The sequence below is a fragment of the Talaromyces amestolkiae genome, assembly GCF_001896365.1.
Source record: "Talaromyces amestolkiae strain CIB chromosome Unknown scaffold1.1, whole genome shotgun sequence".
In the NCBI taxonomy this organism is placed as follows: domain Eukaryota; kingdom Fungi; phylum Ascomycota; class Eurotiomycetes; order Eurotiales; family Trichocomaceae; genus Talaromyces; species Talaromyces amestolkiae.
In genome coordinates, this window is record NW_024468037.1 from 3,107,643 (window position 1) to 3,132,043 (window position 24,401).

Sequence of the window (24,401 nt, forward strand, 5' to 3'; positions counted from 1 at the left end):
CATGTATATACTGTATAATAACTATTCAACGTAATCTTGGTTCCCCATCACTAATATAAAGCTAAAAGTCCATGCGCAACTCGATACTCGGCGTAGCCTTCTGTTCCTGCGCTCCGGCATCCCTGGCCTCACCAGCAGAGCCAGCGCCAATACTGCGCAGAACATCCTCCACAAGGACCCTTCTTTCAGGATCCATACCAGCGATGAGTGCACGGAAAATCACAGGGTTTACTTTGCCAATCTCAAGCAATCTAGCGGCCATCTCTTGATAGATTGCTGATCCTTCGTTTTTGGCACGTGCCAAAAGAGTCGAGACAACTAGGGGAATTGCAGTGGAGACTTTGGGAGGTGGGAATGCAATAGGGTTGCTGATGTACAAGACTAGCGTTTGGGAAATAGCTGCTCGTGAGTTCTCCGGGTCGATTGGTGGCTCGCCTCGATCGTTTGGAGTTCCTGCAACGAACGCGATGAGTCGTGGGAAGAGATACCGTCCAATTGCTGAATCTGTGGTCGATAACGGCCCGCTTCGAAGGAGCACGGAGCGAATACATCCGGCAGCAACACTGGCGAGGCCGACATCCTGTAGGCAATCTAGGTATTCGTCCAGTACTCTTGCAACAAGAGGATCTTGTGGAGGAATGACATGACTGCTGGTGCTAAGTACTATGGTCATGGCGAGGAGAGTATTCTTTGCACAAGGTAGAGAAGTTTCTGATTCTCGGCGTTGTGCAATGCTAAGTGTCGTGAGAAAGCGTGTCAAGCAGCCACGTACTTGTAATGAGACTGCTTCGTTTGTCGGTGTACCCTGCGAGGTCATGCCTTGAACGAACCTGCGGAATATTGGAAGAGCATGAGGGACAACTTCAGCCTGACAGATACCCGTTGCTAATATAGTACTAAAGATGTGTAGAATGCATGCGTGAAGGTCATGTCGTATGATAGCCGGAAATATAGCGGCCACGTCAACCAGGGCAGAGAGTGCCAGACGAATCAAAGTCAAAGTCTCGTCGGAGCTGACGTTGAAAGTGCGAGAGCTCGAGTCACCTAGATTCGGGAGCAGGCCCGCTAGAACGAGAATAATGTTTCTGGTGAGTTCGAAAAGCTGTTCAATATCGTCGGACAAGTTCTCGGCACGATCTTGGCCACCTTTTGCTGAAGGATGATCAAGTGACAAGTTTCTGGCCATCTCGACAATGACCGTCTGAATATTGTGGCCTTCAGTGAGAACCAAACGATCAAGAGTATCCACTGTCTCGGAAAAGACCGCATCTTGATAGATCGCATTTCCGGCAACAGATGGTCTCAGTATTTTGGCGAGGGCTTGAAGAATCTCCAATCTTTGCGAAGGCGACACAGATTGATCGACCAACGCCTCAAATGCTAGTCCGAAGAGCACGAAAAAGAACGCAACAGGTTCGTCGCGGTAGTTGATACTGTCACCCTTCCCGGAGGGCACAACTCCCTTCGCTTTATTCTCATCGACATCGTCACCTTGTGCCTTGGATTTGTTGTCCAATGCATCAAAAACAAAGTCGCTGTCTTTTTCGACAAGACTTGCAATCGCATCAACGAGATTCAACCAAGAATCTTGATAGTACTATATCTGGTCAATAGAGTGATAAATTGATCTGTAGTCCAGCACTTACGTTGAGCAATGTTTCTCTATTCAATGCCGCGTAAACTTCATCAAGATCCCCAGTCGATGGAGTACCGAGGCTTCCTGAGATATCTGGTTCGAACCGTAGCCGAGCAAATTCTTGAAGAGAGGAAAGCCACAACGGTGTGAGCATGGCAGTGTATGGCTGAACGACATTGACCAAATACTGCTGTTCAAGGCTTGCCATTTGCAATCGCGCCCATGCCGAAAATAGTGCCATTTTCACCATTACCCGTGCATTCGAGTTGAGCCCTTTCAAATCACCAATCTCGGTAATGTTAGGGTCATCTTGAAACGTTAGTAATTGCCGTAAGTATCAGAAAAGTTAACTTACTGGCGAATTGCTCCAATCCAACAACAAGCAGTCGGAAGATTCTGCCCATTCGGTCGACATTTGTGACGATACCCGCAGCAACAAACGTGCCACATACATTGATAGCCTCTGAAGCCAAATCTGGAGACGAATCAGCTGCAAATGCCGGGGTTAGGGCCGACCCAATCTGCGCTTGGTATTGCTCTAGCAGAGATGCTTCCTGGAAATCAGGATCGGGAGTTTTGCCAAACATCTGTCTCGAGTTAGCAAAATTCGTATCAGGTTAGAGTAAGCTGTCTTACCTTGAGAACTTGGTCAAGAATCTTAAGGCCCCAGACTCTTAGCTCTACCACATTTGCCGTAGAAGCAGAAAAAGCCATGCGAACAACATCGCCGATCTTTTGTTGCAAGGCAACTTCTGCAGGAATGGTCTGATCTGGAAGGATTTTATCATTAACCATAAGCAGCAGCTCACCTAGACAGCTGACTGCAAAATTACGAGTCTGCCATTTGAGCAACTCTTGCCCGGTGTTAGCGCTGCTATCTCCCTCTTCCTGATCTCCACCAGCAACAGCAGATGCAAAACCCGCAACTTCGTCATCCTGCACTTCAGAGGCAGTAGCTGCTCGCGCAAGCTTTTTGGGCTGGATCTCATCTTTCTTTGCTCGTGTCTTGGTAAGCACGTTGTGGAGACGCTGGATCCAAAGTTGAGTGTGGGAAAGTCCACTCTGTTGTAGCCAATTGCGAATCAAGCTTCGGAGAGATGTAGTTCCAGGAGAGTCGTCCAAGGCAAGCCAGATATCGTCTTCCAAGGTCGAAGTATTGGATCCTATGACAGCTTCAGCATCTCGTTTCATGAGATTGTCGAGTCCTCGAATTGCTGCTTCGCGCATCAGCGAGCTCTTCGACGTGAGTCCCGCATGCAGACGCTTGACGAATGCCGTGAAATCAACGTGTGACGGTGCATATAAAGAAAGATGGTCAAGGCATCTGGAGCTCTGTGTGTTCATTGCCGGAGACTCTTCGAGCTGAAATTGGCGGACCAAAGTTAAAATCAAGTTGCGGGTCTTTGCGATATCTTGCAGGTCAGGACCCAAAACATTAATGAGGGAATCCACCGAACGACTTATGACGAATGGAGTAGGGAATGAGACTTCCAGGTTCGAGGTAGCCAAGGAAGCTGCTTCCTCGTTATGTGTATCCGCCACGTAAAGTTGCGCAAGCATGCCTAACGAGCTCGATGCATAAGGGGAAAATGTCAATCCAGCAGACTCGGCAACTCTTTCCAACCCATCTATAGCCCAGAAGTGCACTACCGGGTGAGGGTCACTGCATAATGACATGAGAACACCGACGATTGTCTTTAGGTGGAATCCTGCAGCCATGCCACCAACTCTCGAGTGAATGCAGCCGAGAGCCGCTGCACATCCTGCACGCGCACTAGGCTCGCGATTTGCTACAATCGTATCGACAAGCCAGTTGATCTGAGTATTTGTAAATGCGTTCCCAGCACTGTTGCATAGTCTGCCAAGCGCCTCAAAACCGATGGTTCGGATTATCGCATCAGGGTCCATGACGAATCTCTGTTAATATTTGGTCAGATTCTTCACTTTTGATTTCGGGTATGAATCAACTTACCTGCAAGAGTTCTTGGATGATCTTTTCTGTGGATGCTTCCAATTTCCCTGGAGGCGCAATGGTTTCTCTGACTGCAACTTTAAGAGTGTGCAACAAAGCTATAGCAATATTGATGGTCATCGCAACCTTACGGCCCGGATTTCTTTGCAAGCTGTGAGACGACAGCAAGGTGACGATCTGCTCAACGCTGCTTTCCTGTACTTTTGGTGTCTGCAAAGGTAAAGCAACCGCAAAGAGATCAATAGCAGCGTTCACAGCCTCCGTCACGGGTGGGTCAGTATAGAAAGTCGAGAAGCCATCTCGAGACCCATAAAGGAGTACAGAATCGTGTTCACTCGCTTGACACACGGGAAAGTTGAGCTAAATAATATGAGCCGTTGTCCAAAAATACTTCAGGTCTAACTTACAATATCATCAATTTCTTGATCAGTAGAGTCATTTGCGTTCCATGCAGTGGCTCCTCCTGCACGTTTTCCTGTAAGTGTTTCGTTGACATATGTTCGAGCTAAACCCGTGACTCCAAAGCCGAAATTATCCCACAAGTCCCAGAGGCTTTCAAATTGGCCAGTGGAGGCGACAATTGAGGTCTCAATTGGATTGGGGTGCACAATCTCAGGGTCCGCAAAGGAGGAGATGGCTATGCTTAGAAGACTGGACTGCGATACTATCTCTGCATGGCCGGTATGGTGAATTTTGACCAGTTTGGTAAAACACTGAAGTACGCGGCGTCGAACCATGACCGCAAAATCGTGCATTTGTATAGATGGAAAGAGGCGTTGCGATATATCTTCTGCTGTCTTTGGTAATGTCATTTCATCCAAGAAGGCTACTGTATTTTGTAGCATTGCAGCGATGCGCCTAGCTCCGTCCGCGGTGACTAACTTGGCGTTAAATTCGAGGAAAGAAAGCATTGAGCCCAATGCGCATTCTCTGACATGGGCGAGAAAGCTCGTCTCTAGAGGTCCTTGTTCGGCTGTATTGGCCCTGCCTAGAGGTTTAGGAAGAGCGTTCTTCCATAGAAGCATTAATTGTGACAAATGGATTTTGACGAAACTGGGACCGAGAGGCATCAAGCCTCCAATTAGAATCCACGCAACTTGAATTTGAGTGCTTGCGACACGAAGTTCAGAGCTACCGCTGTTCTTGAGCAGATCCGTTGCCTGTGAGAGAACACGAGCAAAAACATCGACAGATCCGTACAGAGGTTGCAAGCGAGATGTACCCAACATAGCAGATAGACCATTCGCGAATCCGAGACAGCGTCGCGAAGACGACCGTGGTGTCGTAAGTTGTCCAATCTCGCGGTTTAAGCTATTCGAGCATATTGTGACACAAGATATCAATTGATTTGGGCAAGCAAGAACAAAGTTGCGTAAACATTGAGCTGTTTGAATCTGAACAGTGTAGCTAGGATGTGGAAGAACCTGAATGAGAGCTTCTCGACAGGCATCAGCCAAGGTTGTGACAGCCGAACCGAGCGACGATATCAAAGAAGACAGAGCACTCAACGTGCTTGCAAGGGTATACTTGCTCGGCTCGCTTCTCTCCTTGATCACCTGAGGATAGTCCTTAAGGATGGAGTTGATGAGCCAATTGGCAGCATTCACCTGGCTGTTCTCTCGCAGAATTTCGCGACCAAGGGTATCTTCGAGGATGTTTTTAATAAATCTTCGGGTCATCAAGAGTCGAAAACGATTGTATGTAACTGTCGGATGGTTGAGCAGTGTAACGAGTAGATGCGAAGCAATCTGTCCGTAACGCTCCTCGACAACGTTCTCTCCCAGGTTTCGAATAACATATTTATAACAAACAGCTATACCAGCTCTAGCCCGATTACCAGTTGAGCTTCGTACATATTGCGTAGAGAGCTGCACTAAAATGTCGGAAAGTGATAATGATAAGCGAGGTTCAGCCTTCTTAGCTGATGGAGAGTCATCTGCTGGCTCATCTTCGTCTGCATCGTTTGCTTTTGGCGGAGGCTTTTTTGACTGTCGTTTGCTTTTCTTCGATTTTGTTGAAGATTCAGTACCGCTTTGCGGTGAGTAGCTTTTCACAAGAGCTCTTGCTAAACATGAAGCGGCGGCATGTCTGACTGGTGCGACGGGGTTGTCGATAACCTTCCAGACGAGGGTCTTAAGAGTCTCACTATCATTCTGATTATCGAAATATTGAGTCGTGATCAAAAGTTGTTCAAGACACCGACAAGCATTTATCTGAACAAGAGTTGACTTGTCACTAGAAGCCGCATTGCGCGCCTGCTTCCATATATCACGCGCTATGGGCTCTTCAATCGGACCACCCAGTCCACCGACCACCTTTCGCAGCGCAGCGAAAACCGAGCCCCGGACTCCAGCATGATTACTGCCAGCTTTCAGCAATTTGAAAAGAGCAGGCGTAGCAGCGCTTGCGTGAGAGTAAGCACTATCTCCCGCGGCCGCAAACACCTCCCCCAAACAGTGCCCCGCAGCGAGCTTGGTCTTGAGCTCTACACTTTTCCCACCATTGACTATAGCGAGCAGATCGAGAACAGTATCGTACAGCGGAATCCGGTCTCCCTTCCCGAGAATCGTTCCGAAACATTTCCCCAGATTATTGCGAATCACTCGTGTGACAGAGGGGGAGCTGAGATTGATGACTTTAAAGAGCTCTTGCTTCAACGAAGCTTGTTCCAAAGTGATTTCCTCCTTTGTGAGAGCAGAAACATGCTGGACGAGTTCGGACGTGAATGTTAAAAGGTAAAGATCCTGCTGTTCAGACGGGAGAGCGTGCAGCTTCGCGACGTCGAGCTCGGTGCGGCGTGGCTCCTGGGGTTTCTCTGCGGCAGCAGCTGGTGCGGGAGCTGGCTCAGGGGCGGACATTGAATGACGAGAATTGCGGAATCTGCTCGAGGAACCAAATCCCCAAGTTGTTTCCGGCGACGAAGATGTAGGGTTAATTGAATAACGGAGAGAAGATGCAGGAAGGAGAGAGCAATAATTTGGGTTGTTGGAGTAGATCGCATTGGGGGTTGTAAATAATTACGTTGCGGAGCGGATCATTTTCGGCCCGATGACATACTGCACTTGATAATTTCCAGGCTCATGGTGTCTTTCTTCTTGAATATACGAGCAACCTTAAACTTCCAATATGGCGAGCGCATTTGGCCTGCGATTGACTCGCAGGCCCGGTTATAACAGCCGTTGGATTTGCGACACATGTCGCTCGTTCCACGTCTCAGCAGCAACTCAATCAGGCCACAGCCGATGGTCAACAATCAAACACGACAAAGCAAAAAATGACAAGGCCAAGAGCAAAGAGCGGGGAATACTAACTCAAGAGCTTATCAATGCATCGCAGCGTGAGTACACTTCTATCTGAAAAGCCAAGTTCAGCTTCTGACACCCATAATAGTATGGGGACCCGACCCGAAGAACAACCCTCGTCTACAACTTGCAATCGCCAAAGCCAAACAGTCACAAATGCCCAAAGCTATCATTGATAATGCAATTGCTCGTGGCCAAGGCGTCACAGCTTCCGGACAAGCTCTCGAGGCCGTCACAATCGAAGCAATGCTACCCGGCACAGTCGCAGCCGTAATTGAATGCATGGCCGAAAACAAAGCTCGAATCCTTCAAGACGTACGATTCACAATCAAAGACAACGGCGGTAACGTGACGCCGACGACATATCTTTTCGAGAAAAAAGGAAGATTAGTCTTCGAAAACAAAGAAGGCACAAATCCAGACGATTATCTGGATCAGGCAATCGAGGCTGGCGCAATGGATATAGATACGGACGCTGAGGGGAGATTGGTGGTGTACACCGAGCCGACGGCAACGAAGTCCGTGGGAGAGGCGTTGTCGCAAGCGACAGGCTTGGTCATTGCACAGTCACAGATTATTTGGGATCCGAATAAAGATACGATGGTTAAGGTGGAGGATCCGGAGCAGATCGATCAGCTTGAGGAGGTCTTGGCTGCTCTGAGGGAGGAATCGAGCGTGCAGGATATATTCTTGAACACGACGATATAAATCCAGCTGTTGGCAGCGAGTTTCTGTCTTGTCCATTTGCAGGATGAGACATGTATGAGACATGACTGGTACGGCATTTCAGCAGCAAATATGTACATAACCATGAGCTCTCAGGATAGACAATATTATTCAACCATCCTTCCGCAACGCTTTCATAGTGCTTCTCATCAACTGCCCGATACCATCACTGCCCAAATCATCAAACCAATCTAGCATCTTCAATCTATACTCTGACCAGCTAAGCTTGATCCCGCCTTCCTTTTCAAGCGCTTCCAATGCCTTTTGCGTGACAGGTCTCTGCAGCGTGGGTCGGTCACCGGTCAGMCCAGCCTGTTCCTCAAGAGCAGAAAAACAAGCCGCTGAATGACTCGCTAGAGCAACATGATAACTCAAAGAAAACATCAAGCCAAGAGAATGATTGAATGCAGGGCCCTCGGAGCGTGCTGCTCTGCGATGCTTCGATATCTCATTTGAATCGTTAATGTATTCCACAAAAGATTCCTTGGTTGCCTTTGGCACCAAACAGCCGTGAGCATTTTGGTCTTCGCTGTTGAGTGCGCGGTTTCGCCAAATGAGATTGCACAGGTCCATGATGTAGCCATTGTATAGGCCGACCATTTCGGGTGCATAGAAGCCGCCGGCGGACTTGTCCGGTGACTGCAATGTTTGAGACGTTAATGAGGTCTCGAATGAATTTTTGTAGATGGAAAGGATGTTAGAGAGACGGGATATTTGAGCGAGATTAGAGGTGAATGTTAGGCTGTATATCGCCGGCGCCAAAGGCACTGTTAGGCGTATATTTCCATTGCTCGAGGCGTGGGAGTAAAGCTCTGCCAAGTCCGAGTATAGGTCGAGGATACTCGTGGTTACCGGTATGAAGTCACCTGTGTCTTTGGCATCTGCTGTAAATGGTATCTCCATAAGCGAGAGTAGCAAGAGCTCTACGTGCGTAATGAGAGACACCAGTGGCTTGAAGCGTCCACTTGTGACCGAGAAAGTTTCTGACCGTAGACTTATACCCCATTTTCGAATCAAGTTTGCATAAAAGTCAAGCAGATCTGTTCGTGAGGACGCAGTGTGGTCTAATATGGTGGTATCCAGTCGTTCCAGGTAGTGATCTCGCAGGTCATCATAAGAGCCTCTGGGTATGAATTTCAAGATATTCAATATCTCTTGTCGATAGTCTTGTCCGTTCCACGTTCGAAGGTAGTTATCAAGGAATCTTTGGACGACACCAGGCAGTTCCTAGACCTTATTAGTCCATTGCTGTTCAGCAGCGCAGCTTGAATCGTCCTACCTTTGTAGACTGAACATATCCGCAAATAGCCCCCAGGACATATCTAAAGGTCTCCGAATCCGCCGAATCCGGCATTTTGGCCATCTCAACCTCATCTTTCAAAAACGCATCTAACCAGTCATCCAATCGATGTATGGCAGTTTCAGGCCCCACGAGCGCCATATACTTGTGCGCCATCCGATTCTCCAAAACCGACACAATCTGGTTCGGCAGTTCGAGCTTCTCCAACCGCTCCACGAAACCATCTACATTCCTCAACTCCTCGAGAGACGTGAAGCTCGGTTTTACTCGCGAGGTCTGCACATCCGGAATGATTCCGGCGACTTTCCTTCGTTTTGAGGACGCGCCACGCCTGACAACCTGGAAGACGTTGTTGTGCCCATTACCGGATTGGATTCGTTCCAGGTTTCGTTCTTGTAGCTGCTTCAATTTTGCCGTCCACTCGGGGTCCGGGTGTTTGAAGAAGAATTTCGATCGTCCGATGTCCCCGATGATGATGTCTGGGTAGTAATTCTTGAATACTCGCAATAGACCCATTAGCTCTTTCTCGTCATCACCGGCGTTGCGGAGAAGTTCCATTATTGCCTGGATCCGGAAAGGCTTTACATTCGGACGACGCGTGATCAAAGATAGGATGTGGCACAGCGGCCGCCGTAGGCTGATCATATCCAGCATATTGAACAAGACTGAATAAAGGCGTGACAAAATGGCAGGCTCTTCTAGGAATTCGTAAATGAGTAGAAGCCATTGTAGGAGAAGGGTTTGGGTTGCAGGGGATGGTTTGACTCTGGCTGGTCCCAAACAGCAGACTATCTTCGTTACAACATTTGAGGAGACTCGTTCCTGGGGATACAGGTTCTTGATCAAGGTCGTGGTGGTTGTTTGATCTAGGTGATTCGGCTTTGTGAGAATGTCCACAAGCTGTTCCAAGATATCGGTCGAAATGCCGATATTATACGCATCAGAAGCAATTTCACCTGCTAATTCTTTGACGCTGGTTGTCCTCTGTTTTGCGGGCAGGTTGGCAACTGGATCGCATCTTAGCAAATGTGAAGCTATATCACATGGAAGAATGGGTAAGAATACCGGCTTCGAGATGATCAACATTGTTGCGCAGACTTCTAAGCTGTGCTTGGATATCTCCAAACTGCTCGCTAGCCACTGGAGATGAGTCAGTATGTTGCACCCAAAGAGAGAGGGATACTCACCTGAACTCGCAATCGGGGAAGACATTTTCACCTTTCACCTACGCGGTTGTCTGCTTCGTTTTGCAGCGAGATGGACATCACTCAAGATACCTTGTAACGCGTCATATGTGATAGAGGGCTACTTTCCTAGTCAGAAATAATCGTTGATCGGATCTTCTTATAATACTTGGAAATGTTGATATTCTTCCGATTCTGGAGGGCTGGACGCGTCTTTATTTGGTTCCCGCCTGGCCAATCAGACCGCTGGATCCTTATACACATCAACAGCTCTATATGTTTGCATAACACCATCATGTTTAAATCTTTACTTGTATTGATGGAATGAGTAATGCGCTAAGTTATTGTCTATGTCATAGTCAATTTTGATCTTCTTTGTATCTTCGAGAGAAGAATAGTCTACCGTTCCCTGCTGGAAATTAAACTCTATAGTCATTAAACTACACAGCCCCTTTCTATCATCCAACTAAAGAATGCAATGCTTTGGTCTACTTTCTCCGACGTGTCGAAGAACCAGCCTTAGCGGCACCGGTAGACTTAGCCGCCGTATCTGCCTCAACTTTCTTGACGGTCTCAGAGACCACCTCTTCCTCAACCTCCTCGTCTGACTCGCCTCCCTGGCCGAATTCGTTGACACGCTTGTAGTCAACCTTGTACTTCCAAGCTTGGTAGACCCAAACAAAGAAGATGACATCGTCTCTTAGGGTTCCAAGGCGGTAGAGCCATGGCATCTTGACGGTGAAGGCAAACAAATCATCGATGAAAGTGTTGAGGAACTTGTACATCAAAGCTCTGCCTGGCATGTGGGCAACAGACTGGAGAGTATTAGCAATAGAAGATTAAGGGCAGCAAATTGAACTTACCTTGAGACGGTAGTTGATGTACAGACTCGGAACCATCATGAGGAAACCGTATGCATAGACGCTGCCTACAAGAGTTTCGATGATGAAAGAATACCAGGATTTGTGCGTTTCGTACATCAAACTGTAAACAGCGTATGCGCCTAACAATGGCAAGGCAATAATGTAGAGATACTTGAAGGCAATCTCGTCGTATTCCTGGGTCTTCTTTTCCGTCTCGCTGAGTTTATGCTTGTCTTCGAAGGAGACAACATAGGGTAGGAAAGACCAGAACGAGTTCTGTGGAGGAGGGCGGAGACGAACATCCACTGTCTTCGTGACTTTCCAGGCTTCAAGAACAATACCAAATCCTTGGCTTGCAAGAACCATCCAGGATGTGTTTTCATTGTTGTCGATGAGGTATAGGAAAACGACCAGTTGCATGAAGATGTTAGCGATGATAGTACGAACCGAAGTACCAATATTGTCTTTCTTCTTGCGCCAATGAGCCTATAGTGATGTTAGACCATGAACTAACATGGATGGTAGAAAGACTTACGATGTCGTTTTTGAAAGCAAGAGTCTCGAAGATCATGTGCAGAACACTAACGATGGCGGTGGTACCGAGAAGATAAATGTTGGTGTTCAAAAGAACCTCCTTGATCATCTCGAATTCACTTCCATCACCACCACCAGGAACAGGTTGTCCACTAGCCGCATTGCGGGCATTCTGCTTTGCGCCTTCATCCATGCTAGCCAAGATATTGAACTTCCAATTGCTCAGATTGTTCAACACAATGCGAAGGGGAAGAGTTTCGACGGTAGAATTGAGTTCGGTCATGTGTGATTTGAGTTGCCAGAAGGTATTTAGATATAAAACAGGGTAGTACCAAGTATTTTGGCCAGTAATGTCACGCGCACCAGTGCTCTCCAAGTGTACATATTGCCTAACGGCGGGGKGCATTTGTTGGTAGTTCGCCACGCCAAAGTCGGGGATGACCGAGACGGTGAAGTTGGGATGGTAGTAAGAGGAGACCGAGTACTTTGGTGTAGTATCACCCTCCTTATCCGCAGCGTCCTCGGCGCTTGCCAGGAGATTCTTGCGCTTCGCAACCTTCTTCTTGGGCAGATACTGGTTCAATGGACGAAGGAAATGGACGGCGCTCTCAGGGCTGTAGTCCTTGGCAGCTGGATCGAGCTGGTGGCCGCTCAAAGCAACGTAGAAGTGGGCCCAAAGAGTTCCATTCTGCTGCACCTCCTTGGGGACCTTGAATGTAGTATCAATTTCACGACTCTCGCTCCAGTTGGCCATGCTGAATGCTTTCTCTTCCATCACGAGAGACTCCTTGGGAACGGCCGACAATGCAGGCATGTGGACAGACGAGGATACGTAGATGCTGATATCCAAGGAACTGTTGGACGGCCACATCGGCGCAATCCCGCTCGGGATAGCGTTCCAATTTTCGACCTCATTGCGCGCAGGACGATCGGTATAAGCTGGGATCTGGCCGGTCGGGCCAGTCGACGCACCACCTTGAGATTGATTTTTGTTTCCGCCGAAGAATTGGCCCATAGCAAATTGGACGAGGGCGAAGATGGCAATACCCTGGATAATGGTCCGGAAGTTGAACTGCTGACTGTTAGCCATCTGTCCTGTTCGGATCACGACAATTGATTGGGTTACTCACGCCACCTTCCTCCTGCTGCTGCTGCTGCCTCTGTTCCGGCATCTTTGCTACTGTGTATGCTGGGGACGGATAGCAAAGAGAAAAGAGAAGATGGAAAAGGAGGGAGAAATGCGAAGAATTGCGGAATTGTCACCGTCCGCTAAGGTCACTAAGAGAAGGCGCCATCTTGGGACATGCTCTGGAGGGGAGCCTCCGATTGGCTGTGCGGCGGTTGCTTGCATACCCCACGGACACCTTACTTTTCAGGCCGATGTTCGTTATTGCATTCCGCTCACTCATTTGACATCTCTTGACATTCTCTCTACGCAGTAGCCAATGAAGCAAATTAATTAGTTGAAGCGAGAAAGCTAAGGCAATGGGCAGTACAGCCATATTGTCCCTTCCCTCATGAGTCATGACCGAGACCAACATCCCTCAGCTGCGATTTCCACCACACAGTGACCGTCGAGTATGGCTAATATCCTCCGGCGACAACCCTATCGGCTTKAATGTAGCTCGCCAAGTCCTTGCTCACGGTGACTGTGTGGTGAGCGGAGTGATCCCCTCGAACATCGTTCGCGATGAGAATCGCCGAACTTATTTTGAGGATTTTCTCGCGGAGGTCGAGCGGAATGAGGAACATGGATGGAAAGATCGATTTCGCACGTTTCTTTTAGATATCAGGTATGATCTCTACTCCCTACTGCCGTCCAGCCCACTTGCTAACACACATGCAGAAAAATGGGCGAATGTCAAGCCGCCGTAGCCGAAGTCGTGAATCTCTTCGGCAGACTGGACATCGTCCTCTGCTGCACCAGTCAAGCAGTCGTCGGCTCAGTCGAAGAACTGGCCGCTTCATCGCGGACACTGAGTCTCGTCCGCGACCAGTTCGAGATCAATTACTTTGGGCCTGTGAATATCATTAAGTCTGCTCTTCCGCAAATGCGGTCGCAAAGAGCGGGACATTTTCTTGTCTTGACGGGGATCAGTAAGACAGTATACATCCATCTAATTGAGGGCGTGATACTGACCTCGCAAGCGGCCCATCTCGGCACTCCAGGACTAGGCGTATACTGCGCATCCGAGTGGGCTTTAGAAGGATTTTGCGACGTATGCCAGACACTCATTCGATTTAGTAAAGATAGCACTGACAGCCGAATAGAGCATCGCATATGAAGTAGCCCCCTTCAACATCAAAGTCTCCATTCTCCAATGCAGCATGGAAATCTGCATACTCACAAACCTGATTAGCAGCGTCCCGCCTATTCAACCCGCGTACTCGGTATCAGAGAACAACGCTCCTCTATTCCGGAATATTCTAGATGGACTTGTTTCGAGATTACCTCAAGCAGCAGAGAACCTTAATGACAGCAACGAAATAACAACGCCCAAGTCGAACAACTCACAATCAAAACAAGGCCCGTTCTCATCACCACACGATGTAATCACCATGTACGCGCCCTTTAGTGCCGCGCATCTGGAGGCTCTGACATTAGAGACGGTGCACGCCATCACTGCTATAGGTGGGCATGAGAATCCGCCTTCCCGACACATCATCGGACAAGAAGGTGTGGCTGCGGTCAAGGAGAAATTGAAGACTGTCAGTGAAGAGCTAGAAGACTTTGTGCAGTCGAGTTACTCGGTCAACATTCATGAGAGTACGGTTGAGGAGGATTTTAATGGGGATATCGTGTAAAATTTTGATGTCAATGTTCTATCGATAATTTTCCGCAAGGCAAAAAGGAATAAAAATGCTAAGAAGCTGGTATCAAACTAAACTCCATCGTGGATGCAAAACGCCGCTGTAAAGAAGAACCAGGCCAGAATGATGCTTAAACTCCTATCTCTGAATGCTCATCTAGCACGCTAGTCCTGCTGGTACTTGACGTACCAGGCCTGTCTGACCTCCCATAAACTGCCCATATCCTGATTGTTTCTGTAGCAGCGAATTTCCTTCCAGGCATTTCCATTTGGAGGATTTTTAACACGGCCGTCGGTCTCGAGAATCTTCTTCATAAGGGCGTTTGGTCCTGCAATATCGTGAATCTCGACTTCTAGGGGTGTGGCGGTCGCACTGCATTGTGCTGATTCTGACTCTTCGAACTTGGGTGATAGTGCAGTTTCACGAAGGTTCGCCGTCGTTGGAGTCGTAGACTGCTGCGAAGAGTCGGCATTTTTGTGTTCCTGCTCAGGTGCTGACTCTTGAAGGGGGTCTGCATTGACGCCGTTCTCGGTGATGGCTGCGGGTTCCTCGACATCTTCTTTAGAAAGTCCTGCTGCTTCGATTTCTGTAGCTCCATTGACTTCAATCGGAGTGTGTTGGACTTCATCGTGAGGAGATTTGCGTTTCGCAGGACGTCCTCTCTTCCGACGGATTCCAACTTCTGCGACCGGACTTTCTGGTGCCTCTTGCTGGTGCGCTGTCGGTTTTGATTCTTTCGAGTCAATTTTATCTTTCTCCCCTTCGGCCGTGGCCTCTACCGATGGTAGGGCATAGTCGAGAAGTCCCTTGAGATTGTACTGTGTGCTAGCATGGCCCTGTGTGTGCTCATCAAGTGCCTGTGATGGTGGATCTTCGCCTGGTTGGGAAGCTGGATGCAGATCAATGTCCATTTGTGTATTGTCCTTGACCTCATCCGCATTCTCAGTCTTCCCGTCGCTAATGCTATTTTCAATTCTCTCGAATCCGACGATCTTGCCTTCAGTCTTGATGTCCTCAGTCCCCTCACCTGCGCTCCGTTCCCTTTCATTCTCGATCTTCCCGTCTGCGGACTTTAAATCACTGCCCGCGCTCAAAAACACCCTCTGTCCAGTCGGCATCAAAAAGCTCAGTTTCGCACCATCAATAGCCGTGATCTTGACCTCCTTCTCTACCAGGATCTGCGCCTTCTTTCCCCCAAACACACGGCAATACTTCCAAACATCCCCCACCCTCACAACATCATGCGCAATCAACGTCTCCAACTTGACTTTCGAACTCTCCCCAGCAATCAAGCCATGATTGATCTTCTGTTTCTGGCCCCAGAACTGCTCGAACTCCTGCTCCTTGTAATCGTCGAATTTGCCCTGTGCTCTTTCCTGGACGGCCTGTTTGGCTTGTCGCTGCCAATCAGGTCTGTACCGACCAGACTCGAGATCGGACTGGAAATTGCGCAGTGCCGCGCGCCAGTTGTTGTCGTAGCGCAGAAAGGTTTCGGGTAAGGGTGGAATTTTTGCTTCTGGATCGTTGGGATCTGGATCGGGGTTTGGGTGAATATGCGCTGGTAGTAAAGAGAGCAGCTCTCGTTTTTCGTCTTCCTCTAGGCATTCCCATGCTTTAGGGTTTGAAAACAGCCTCTTTGAATAAGAACGTCTTAGCTGAGCATATTATGATCCCGAATAAAAGGGACATACCACTAGGTCTGCATGGGCCAAAGCTGATTTTGTGCTCGTCATGAGATAGTCTTCCCCCCAAGGGCCTCTTTTCCTCGCCGCATTCTGCTTCGGCGCTGATGACATAGCTTTTGTTTCGAGATGGCCGGCATCACTGACTAGCTTTGCGGCAGCCTGTAACTGCTTATCGCGAATTCTATAGCATGAAACTCTTGTTAGTATGTATAGATGCAAAGCAATACATTGTGAGCGGCGAAAACAAAGTCTCCGAGCTCTGTAGCAGAAAAGAGGAAGTAGAACACACCTCTTGCTAGTCCGGGTTGGAGGACCGTCGCTCTTGACGTCCGCCGCACTCACCGCCTTGCGTTTAGGTGGCATTTTGGCAGGAGCTCCCGTCTACCTTGTAACTCCGCAATCTGTTCTGTTTATTTCCCTAGTAACTCTCAGTGCGACGATATCTCCAGAAAGAAGGATTCAAAAGGAAGGATAAGGAACGATCGAAATATTTGCAGAAATATCGCAGCAAAATGGTCAGATCAACTCAGATCGCGAGGCTGGACGGTGCGTACGATGGCTTCCAAGATATTGAGGAGTGAAAGGAAGAAGAAGAGAGACTGACTTGAAGCAGGCCTCATGTTGGCAGCTTCTGTGGACGATGAGCAGGTAAGTTTACCTATTGATATTCCTATTGATATTCCTATTGTGCTATTGAGTACAAAGAAGCTTTTTTTTTTTTAGCCATTGTTGACATCCACTTGTGTTTCACAGGCCGAAAATGAGTTGGCGCAAGTCAAGTCTCAATCTAAGATGATCTTCAGACGTCTCAATCGCAACTCCGCACCAGAAGCCAGTATTGAGTCAGGACAATATACACTCCAGTCAGTCTCTCCAGAGGTCGCCCTCAACTCGATTCCTTCAAATCAACTAATCTCGTCTGCAGCTATCTTATCAAAGATGACGTCTGCTTCCTCTGTATTTGCGACAAATCATACCCCCGCAAACTTGCGTTTACATATCTCGCCGATATAGCCACCGAATTCACAACCACGTATTCTTCACAACAATACAATTCGCCCAACCTGCGACCATACGCCTTTGTCGAATTTGATACATTCATCCAACGAACAAAGGGAACCTACCAGAATAGTCGCGCGGCTGCAAATCTTGATAAACTCAATGATGAGCTTCGCGATGTGACCAAGGTCATGACGAAGAATATTGAGGATCTGCTATATCGAGGCGACAGTCTTGAGCGCATGGGTGAGATGTCGGGTCGGTTAAGGGAGGATAGTATGAAATATCGCAAGGCGGCCGTGCGTATCAATTGGGAGCTTTTATTGAAGCAGGTATGTACTACGTCGAGCAGTCGTGAAGTGAGAACGCTGACACTTTCCAGTATGGTCCGTTTGCTGGCGTTGGATTCATCATGCTCTTTTTCATCTGGTGGCGATTCTTCTGATGATACCCGTGCCGTAGCAACCTCTTTGTGTGGATATATGACTTTGATGATTGTATGCATAGCGATCGGTGGTCGATGATGCGTGATGCGCCTGTTTACGCACACGAATTTGAGGCACCCGCGAACTGTATTAATAGTAATAATTGACCTGCTTTCGCTCAAATCTCATCCTCTTCCTCATCAAAATCATCCTCCTCTCCCATATCGTACAGAATCCGGCCACCTTCTCCAGGACCGTCACCACTCTGAGCGTCGAAATAGGGTAAAACGACCCCTTCCCTATCCCGGCGCTGCCGTTCCGTAAGCTTCAACTCAAACGTCGACCCAGGCTCATCCTGCTCTGCCGCATCTATATCGTCCTCCGGCCTTCGATACAGCGGATGATCCTCAAGTAGCGTGATCACCTCTTTAACTTCCTGCGCGGAATAACGACTTGCAGGCGGCAAGAAATACCACTCCACAACGCCACGACCGCTTTTCCGTCGATGCTCCATTTCAATCACGATGCCCTCAACGTATTGTTCCTGGCCCTTGGATTGGTCTGTTTTCCCAATTATGATTCCTTCTTGCTGTTCTTCGAGTCCGAAGACGGGCGCTGCAAGACTTCGGTCGTGGGCCGCCTTTTGTGCGAGGATGTGCGAGAGGGAGTGGAGGGTTATGATTGTTGTGGATAGGTAGCTTAGCATTGACAGATCGGATGGCGCATAGCTTTGTTGTGGTTTGGTGGAGACGACGTCGCGATGATATGTCACTACCAGCGATGTCTGAATGGGTACCGAGCCGGGTGTAGCGTTGACCGGGGCGATGAGCGAGCCGAGATAGGATGGAAGATGAATACCAGGTTTACTGAGTAGGGGGTTTATGGCGTCGATAATAATCAGTCGGCCTGTCCGGTTAGCCTTCGCTCACCAGTAGGGCGGTGGTATAGCTCACGTTTATGTAAAGAGTTGAAATAGCCCGCTACAACCTCTTTAGCCACATCAGCGGGCTTTTTCCGCGATGCAAGAATGAACGAGTCGACGCCATTGGGTCTTTTGAGATTCTCGAAAGAGATGAATGTGACATGAACTTTTGATATCTAGTCGCCAAACTTAGCATAATCCCAAAGGACCGGAGTTGCAGTGGTACAACCTGCGCTCGTCGTATATATTCGTTCAACAAGGGCTTTGCGGGCTGCTCCAACGAGTCCAGCACCAATGTCAACGGAGATGCTGTGTCGCGGAGACTTAGCAATTTCGAAATCAAGAGCAGATTATGCGTGCGCCGGTGCGAGAGGCTACTAGTCGACGACATGACGACTATGTATCTCGTTTCTGCTGCTGTCTTGAGGTCAAATTTTTTGATGCTACGGAATTACTAGTATGGTGGGGGGATATTGATAGCTCAGCTTCTCCGGGGCCGCTAGACTCAAAGGAGAATTAGATGGTGGATCGCGTGGGGCAACATTATCTGCGATGTACAGCTTTTACTATGTATTAGATGAAGGAAAAATTCCAATTCATTTTCACAATCCGAAAATATCCTTTACAAAGTCCTCGAAATTTCGAAGCTGTACAGAACACATGTACGTATAGCTGAGAAAATGTCATGTCTGGTGAGACAGATCACATTCGAAACCAGGGGTAATTGAAATTCGTGACATGTACGGATTCGTCGATTCATCCCTTGCATGCCTCAGCTAGCACAACAGCCTCCGAGGGAGCTCATTGACCTATAGCATGTAGCTGACAGGTAGTATATCACTTCTGCATGCGGATTGTTGCCATGCATATCCTATGCCCCGGATGGTATAATGCAGGTACTATATATGTGCCGAATTGTAGCCTTCAGGATGATACACACAACTCGAGACTGCCATGATACCCACTCATTGCATTGGTAGATCAAACACTCATCCACTGACCTAGGATTCAGCCCCAATAATGGCAACATACAAACCCCTCCTCGCAGCAGCGACACACTTCACTCGCCGAGCCGCACGCCGGCGCATGCCCATCATCTCATTCATCCTGACAATTTCCCTCATCTTCCCAGTCCTGCTGTATTTACTACTCGGAAACATCCTCGCCAACGACCCACGCTTAGTGCCCCATGCAGTCCGAAACGCGCAGAACGTGTTATTCATCACCGCGCATCCGGACGATGGTGCCTTGTACTTTGGGCCGAGCATACTCCAGAGCCTTGGAAGAAATAATGTGAATCGATACATGCTCGTATTATCATCCGGTGGTTCGTACCCCATATCCCTCTAGAAAATTTTCTTTCTCACATCGTATACGTATACAGTAAACGAATACGAGACAAGCCACCTCGAAACAAAAGCCTCCTGCCTCGAATACTCCATCCCCTCGAAAAACTGCCTTCTCCTCCAAAACAAGGATCTCCATCAGGATAAAAATTGGGACGACCACATCATCCAACGCATCCTCGAGCGCCACATCACAAAATGGGAGATCGATCTCATCATCACCTTCGACGCCGCCGCATTCTCCGACCAGAATCACAAGGCTGTAAGTAACGCCGTGCAGCGATACGCTATCTTGCACAGCGAACAGCGCAATCCAGCCGCGTATGCGCTGCAGACTACCTCTGAGCTGAGGCGATATTTGTCAGTGCTGGATCTGGTGACGACGTCTGTCCCGTTTGGTTTCAGGATTTTGACGGCGATGGTTTGCGGAGTGCCGGAAGGTTATCACACCTCCCTAGAGGGGAAAGGGGTAGTGCCGCCGCCGACGGATGGGGATGTTTATGCGGACAAGGCGTTGATCGTTAGTGATTGGAGTGGGCATGCCGGATCCAAAGTGGCGTTGGCCAAACATGCGTCGGCGTATTCATGGAATAGGGCACTGTATGCGAGTCTGAGTCGATACATGTGGTTTAACGATTTGAGGAGGATGTAGTCATATAATCTGAGTAATGAATACATCGACCCGAGATGTGTCTTGTATTCTGTCCCGGATATATCAATCAACGATTAAAACAACAGTATCTATGCTATGTGCACAAGGGTATAAAATACATCGGCAGTAAAAAATGCTCAACTGCGGTTCAATGCGACAACTCCGAGAAACAAAACCCCGAATGAAAAAATATGTGTAACGAATTTCAGCCGTTTTTCTATTACTCCTCGCCTGATCGGCTATGCATAATGTTTTTCGATCTTTGTCTTCAAATTGTGGCGTTATGACTTCGGCCAGTCTCGACACATGCCAAAAAAGGTTCGGCACATTTTGCCGAATTCGAGGCGGAGGTCGAATCCTTTCCAGGAACCCTGGGCAAGATGTTGGAGACGGGCGTCGTGATGCGCGACTGGTTTCGAGCCCATGTTACCGTATACACCGCGTCCGGGACTGTGATCGTTAGCAGGCGTTGCACTAATGGATCAATACAGGACATACCTAAACCCAGTAATAGGCAGAATCAAAATATCATCCGCCAACTTGCTCTTGCCATTGTCGTGCAGACCGGTCAGCGCATTCCATCGCAGTCCAATGCGGTCTTCAAGCCAACTGCGCATCGAAACTGTAATGGCATCAGGACCCGTGAACAGCAACGGCTCCAGATAATCTAGCTCTTCATATGCTTCCGGAGTCGTCAAATTGCCATCGTGGTGGCTGGCGACCTCGTCTAGAATGCCGTATATTTTCTGAATGAACCACGTCAATGCAGGGTGGCCAGGGGCAGACGCTAGTGCCCATTGGGTCAATTGCACGGGATTGGTATAGCCCATTCGCCAGTAGGTATCGGTATCCGGAGGACAGTCAGCTTCAATACCAAAAATCGCCCTGACTGGTTTCGTAGAGTTGTACAAGATGTCTGTTTCATTGTCGCGCCATGGAGCCAAGTCTGTCTTTTCAATCCAGGTCGCCGGCGACCGTAGTGGACGAGTGTCGACGTCTCCATACTATAAAAGTTAGTATGTGGTAGAATAAGAGTGTAGGAAAAACATACAACACCGCCAATGTACTTGCAGACCATAATTCGGAAGATGTCCGACTTCTCAACCATCCGCGGTAGCGCACTGAAATGTTCAATAATCGCGGGCTCGTATTCTTCCAAGAACTCTATTATGCCCTCGTCATTCCATAGAAAGTAGGCCATGGGTGTCTCAATCACATTCTCCATCCACCGCTCGACGCTATCGCGGATCAGGTCCGGCCATGTGTCGACATGAGTGTTCTTCCACGTCTGGTGTGCCACTAGAGGTATCTCAGTGTTTTCCATTAGGTGGGTAGTATTGCTGATATTGGTCAATTGGGATACAAGGCGCGCTGCTTCGATCATCGTGGTTGGTTTGGGTGTCGACGGTGAGAGCCATTCGGGTGGGATCCAAAATGCTGTATTAACGTTAGCTTTGCATCAACTCCCAGCGCAAGGTCAACGTACCTCCGCCCCTGACAGTCGAACTGTTTATATGCTTCCATATTAACGGAGTATCGCTCGAGAACTCCGGTTGTGCTTCAGAGTATTGTTGTGGTGTAAAGAATTGCTCCCCTCGGTGGGACAGGACTGAAAACGCAATCATGCAAAAAACGACCGAAGCAACGGCAAGACGTTGCCAGCGACGTCTGAACGTGGCAAAAACTCCCATTGCGCTGTCAATTGCTGTTTCTCCTCTCAATTAATCGAACAGAGTATCGGATTAGAGGCACCGTGGGCCTTGTTGTTAAGAGAACGGAAGGGACGCCGTGGTGAATTAAGTCGGGTGGTGTATAGGTAGGTATAAGGAGGGCTCTGCGTGTGGCAGTGTTGGAGGGCGAGGATGAACAAGAAAGAAACACTAGCCAGCAAACATGATGTAGTAGGGAGAAGTAAGAATCACGAGTGAATGAATGAATGAATGAATGAATGAATGGAATTGAGTTGGGGGTATCGAGGAGGTGGGCAGTGTAGTGGGCGCCAACCAACCATGAATACGGAGTCGTAAACTGGCTATTGGATCAGCGTGGAGTCTGCGAAAGTATGGGATGGGATGAAAGAATAAATCACGCTGCCTGTAGCACGGGCGAGTCGTACGTAAGCACCCAAGCCCGTTTGAGTCGTTTGAGCCACTGAGACAGTCGTACGGCGTAAAGTATTGCTGTATCTTGGTAAGAACCAAGGCAGTTCCCCTGGTTTGCTGCGTGGCTCCTGAAATCTCAGGCAGGCTTCATACCAGGTGGATTTGTTGCAGTCCGCTGATTGGTCAGGGCACGGACAGCAGAGCCCCTAGCCTCGCTTAGTCACTGCAATCTAGCCCAAACAGGGTATATAATGGGGCTGTTACAGGTTTGCGTACGTACTCCGTACTAGAGTACTATGCAGTAGTCTAAAGTTTTTTTCGGTGATACGAGCGGAGTCAGATACTGCAAAGTGCAAAAGGGGCTGTGGCAGCAGGCAGCATGGCAAGTTGCCTATTTTAGATCTGTCGTGTGTGCAACCATCGAGCCGTTGAATGCAATCTCCGAATAATGTAGAACAGCCAGATAGGCGTCTGAGAGGGATCATGGAGGTGGGCAACACCAAGATCGCCACATTTGCACATGATGTCATCAATCTCCCAGCAAATTGCGAGAACGACACTACTATGTACTATGTATGTACAGGAAGGACGAGACTACGAATGTGTATACGTAGACACACTTCAAGCCGCAGGATGAAGGTTTGGCTATTTTGCCGTGGCGGGGAGGTCTCGTAGAACTTGCCAAAACGGGCTAGTCGCTGCTCCATGCCAAGTTTGGCTACGGCGTTGCTTCCGTGCTTAGTGGAACGCCTTCTAACCTCTATCTAGTACATAGTAACTAAGGTCGCGGAGTCAGGCTGGGTGCCTCAGGCATAAGGCAGAAAGGGCTTTCCCTTGGCATCGAAGCTACGTTGCGTCTTTGGCTCAGCCTGGCCAACGTACATTTCACGGCAAACTAACTCAACTTAGGAAACAAGTCGAGATATCTGAATTTTTGATGGGCCTGACAGACGCGGAAAACCTACACGCACGACGGAAACGATTGTAGCAGATTGGTATACGGAGAATCTGGCTTACTGGACAGTCGGTCTTCTTGACTAGAACAACACCTAAAACAGGAGTCGGCCGTGGTGGTGGCCTTGGTCACTCACAAACAATCAGACCAGCAATGGCCGAACCACCAACCAAGCGTGCCCGTCGCACTGACAGCTCAGCGATGTGGGATACAAACGACAAACGGCCGCGGCTTTCACACACCCCGGAGGCCGACGCAGAGCAAACCCATCATTCGCGCCATGGAAGCTCGAGACCAGAAGATCCTCGCACAAGCACAAAGGACGACCGCCGTTATCGGTCTCGTTCGCGCGATCGATATCCACGGAAAAGAGACAGAAGCTGGTCCCGCGACAGCTACGAGCGGACACGCGAACGAGATCGGAACCGCGATGGGGGAAAACGAGACTCGTACAAGGACGGGCGGGGTGTGAGGGATCGTGATCGGAGCACGAGTAGGGATCGGTACAATAGACGTGGTATGTTTGAGGATCACGTCTTTGCAATATTCAGCAAGCTAATGATAAGTTCTACAGGCACAACAAAATCCGGAAGACCTGATCGCTCCAGGTCACCGCGCAACGGGACACGTTCTCGAGACTATTCAGCCCGCGACCCAAAACCAGATCAACGAGACGGAAAGCGAGACAGGAAATCACAACCAGACCAGCGCCATACAAATGGTGCCTCCAAAAAGGTCGTCAAGGACGAGGAAATTGAAGACGCCGACAAGATGAGCGATATCGAAGATACAGACGACATCGAAGCCATGATGCGAAAAGCAGTTGGCTTCACAAGATTCAGAAGCACAAAGAACACTAAAGTACCCGGAAACGATATATATGGTGTACGGAAGGAAAAGAAGACGGAATACCGACAGTACATGAACCGTGTTGGTGGATTCAACAGACCTCTCAGCCCTGGCAGATGATCCTTCCGTTGAAAAAAG

General features: G+C 48.8%; 11 protein-coding genes across 11 annotated transcripts; 5 read left to right on the plus strand and 6 right to left on the minus strand.

Moving 5' to 3' along the window:
• Nucleotides 1-61: 61 nt before the first annotated feature.
• BHQ10_001018 (uncharacterized protein) lies at nucleotides 62-6,466 on the minus strand (the record flags this gene model as incomplete). The annotated part of the gene is made up of 6 exons (XM_040872781.1): nucleotides 62-1,597; nucleotides 1,647-1,945; nucleotides 1,992-2,223; nucleotides 2,273-3,553; nucleotides 3,609-3,968; nucleotides 4,016-6,466. The coding sequence occupies 6 exons, from the start codon at nucleotides 6,464-6,466 to the stop codon at nucleotides 62-64; spliced, it is 6,159 nt and encodes a 2,052-aa protein (XP_040729523.1).
• A 268-nt stretch (nucleotides 6,467-6,734) lies between these two features.
• Nucleotides 6,735-7,618, plus strand: BHQ10_001019 (uncharacterized protein; the record flags this gene model as incomplete). The annotated part of the gene is made up of 2 exons (XM_040872792.1): nucleotides 6,735-6,945; nucleotides 6,999-7,618. 2 exons carry the CDS (start codon nucleotides 6,735-6,737, stop codon nucleotides 7,616-7,618), a joined length of 831 nt encoding a protein of 276 aa, XP_040729524.1.
• A 129-nt stretch (nucleotides 7,619-7,747) lies between these two features.
• BHQ10_001020 (uncharacterized protein) lies at nucleotides 7,748-10,148 on the minus strand (the record flags this gene model as incomplete). The annotated part of the gene is made up of 4 exons (XM_040872804.1): nucleotides 7,748-8,863; nucleotides 8,916-9,943; nucleotides 10,002-10,076; nucleotides 10,124-10,148. 4 exons carry the CDS (start codon nucleotides 10,146-10,148, stop codon nucleotides 7,748-7,750), a joined length of 2,244 nt encoding a protein of 747 aa, XP_040729525.1.
• Nucleotides 10,149-10,608: 460 nt separating this feature from the next.
• Nucleotides 10,609-12,689, minus strand: BHQ10_001021 (uncharacterized protein; the record flags this gene model as incomplete). The annotated part of the gene is made up of 4 exons (XM_040872815.1): nucleotides 10,609-10,935; nucleotides 10,984-11,469; nucleotides 11,519-12,589; nucleotides 12,648-12,689. 4 exons carry the CDS (start codon nucleotides 12,687-12,689, stop codon nucleotides 10,609-10,611), a joined length of 1,926 nt encoding a protein of 641 aa, XP_040729526.1.
• A 352-nt stretch (nucleotides 12,690-13,041) lies between these two features.
• BHQ10_001022 (uncharacterized protein) lies at nucleotides 13,042-14,322 on the plus strand (the record flags this gene model as incomplete). The annotated part of the gene is made up of 3 exons (XM_040872826.1): nucleotides 13,042-13,310; nucleotides 13,364-13,736; nucleotides 13,789-14,322. 3 exons carry the CDS (start codon nucleotides 13,042-13,044, stop codon nucleotides 14,320-14,322), a joined length of 1,176 nt encoding a protein of 391 aa, XP_040729527.1.
• A 170-nt stretch (nucleotides 14,323-14,492) lies between these two features.
• Nucleotides 14,493-16,376, minus strand: BHQ10_001023 (uncharacterized protein; the record flags this gene model as incomplete). The annotated part of the gene is made up of 3 exons (XM_040872837.1): nucleotides 14,493-15,962; nucleotides 16,020-16,194; nucleotides 16,303-16,376. 3 exons carry the CDS (start codon nucleotides 16,374-16,376, stop codon nucleotides 14,493-14,495), a joined length of 1,719 nt encoding a protein of 572 aa, XP_040729528.1.
• Nucleotides 16,377-16,525: 149 nt separating this feature from the next.
• BHQ10_001024 (uncharacterized protein) lies at nucleotides 16,526-17,457 on the plus strand (the record flags this gene model as incomplete). The annotated part of the gene is made up of 5 exons (XM_040872848.1): nucleotides 16,526-16,559; nucleotides 16,627-16,661; nucleotides 16,767-16,876; nucleotides 16,939-17,344; nucleotides 17,395-17,457. The coding sequence occupies 5 exons, from the start codon at nucleotides 16,526-16,528 to the stop codon at nucleotides 17,455-17,457; spliced, it is 648 nt and encodes a 215-aa protein (XP_040729529.1).
• Nucleotides 17,458-17,615: 158 nt separating this feature from the next.
• BHQ10_001025 (uncharacterized protein) lies at nucleotides 17,616-18,750 on the minus strand (the record flags this gene model as incomplete). Its single annotated transcript, XM_040872859.1, has 3 exons — nucleotides 17,616-18,343; nucleotides 18,391-18,535; nucleotides 18,589-18,750. The coding sequence occupies 3 exons, from the start codon at nucleotides 18,748-18,750 to the stop codon at nucleotides 17,616-17,618; spliced, it is 1,035 nt and encodes a 344-aa protein (XP_040729530.1).
• Nucleotides 18,751-19,379: 629 nt separating this feature from the next.
• On the plus strand, nucleotides 19,380-20,357 carry BHQ10_001026 (uncharacterized protein; the record flags this gene model as incomplete). Its single annotated transcript, XM_040872870.1, has 2 exons — nucleotides 19,380-19,686; nucleotides 19,744-20,357. The coding sequence occupies 2 exons, from the start codon at nucleotides 19,380-19,382 to the stop codon at nucleotides 20,355-20,357; spliced, it is 921 nt and encodes a 306-aa protein (XP_040729531.1).
• Nucleotides 20,358-20,638: 281 nt separating this feature from the next.
• Nucleotides 20,639-22,048, minus strand: BHQ10_001027 (uncharacterized protein; the record flags this gene model as incomplete). Its single annotated transcript, XM_040872881.1, has 4 exons — nucleotides 20,639-20,807; nucleotides 20,856-21,361; nucleotides 21,409-21,794; nucleotides 21,844-22,048. 4 exons carry the CDS (start codon nucleotides 22,046-22,048, stop codon nucleotides 20,639-20,641), a joined length of 1,266 nt encoding a protein of 421 aa, XP_040729532.1.
• A 1,519-nt stretch (nucleotides 22,049-23,567) lies between these two features.
• On the plus strand, nucleotides 23,568-24,383 carry BHQ10_001028 (uncharacterized protein; the record flags this gene model as incomplete). Its single annotated transcript, XM_040872892.1, has 2 exons — nucleotides 23,568-23,931; nucleotides 23,989-24,383. The coding sequence occupies 2 exons, from the start codon at nucleotides 23,568-23,570 to the stop codon at nucleotides 24,381-24,383; spliced, it is 759 nt and encodes a 252-aa protein (XP_040729533.1).
• Between the last annotated feature and the right edge of the window lie 18 nt (nucleotides 24,384-24,401).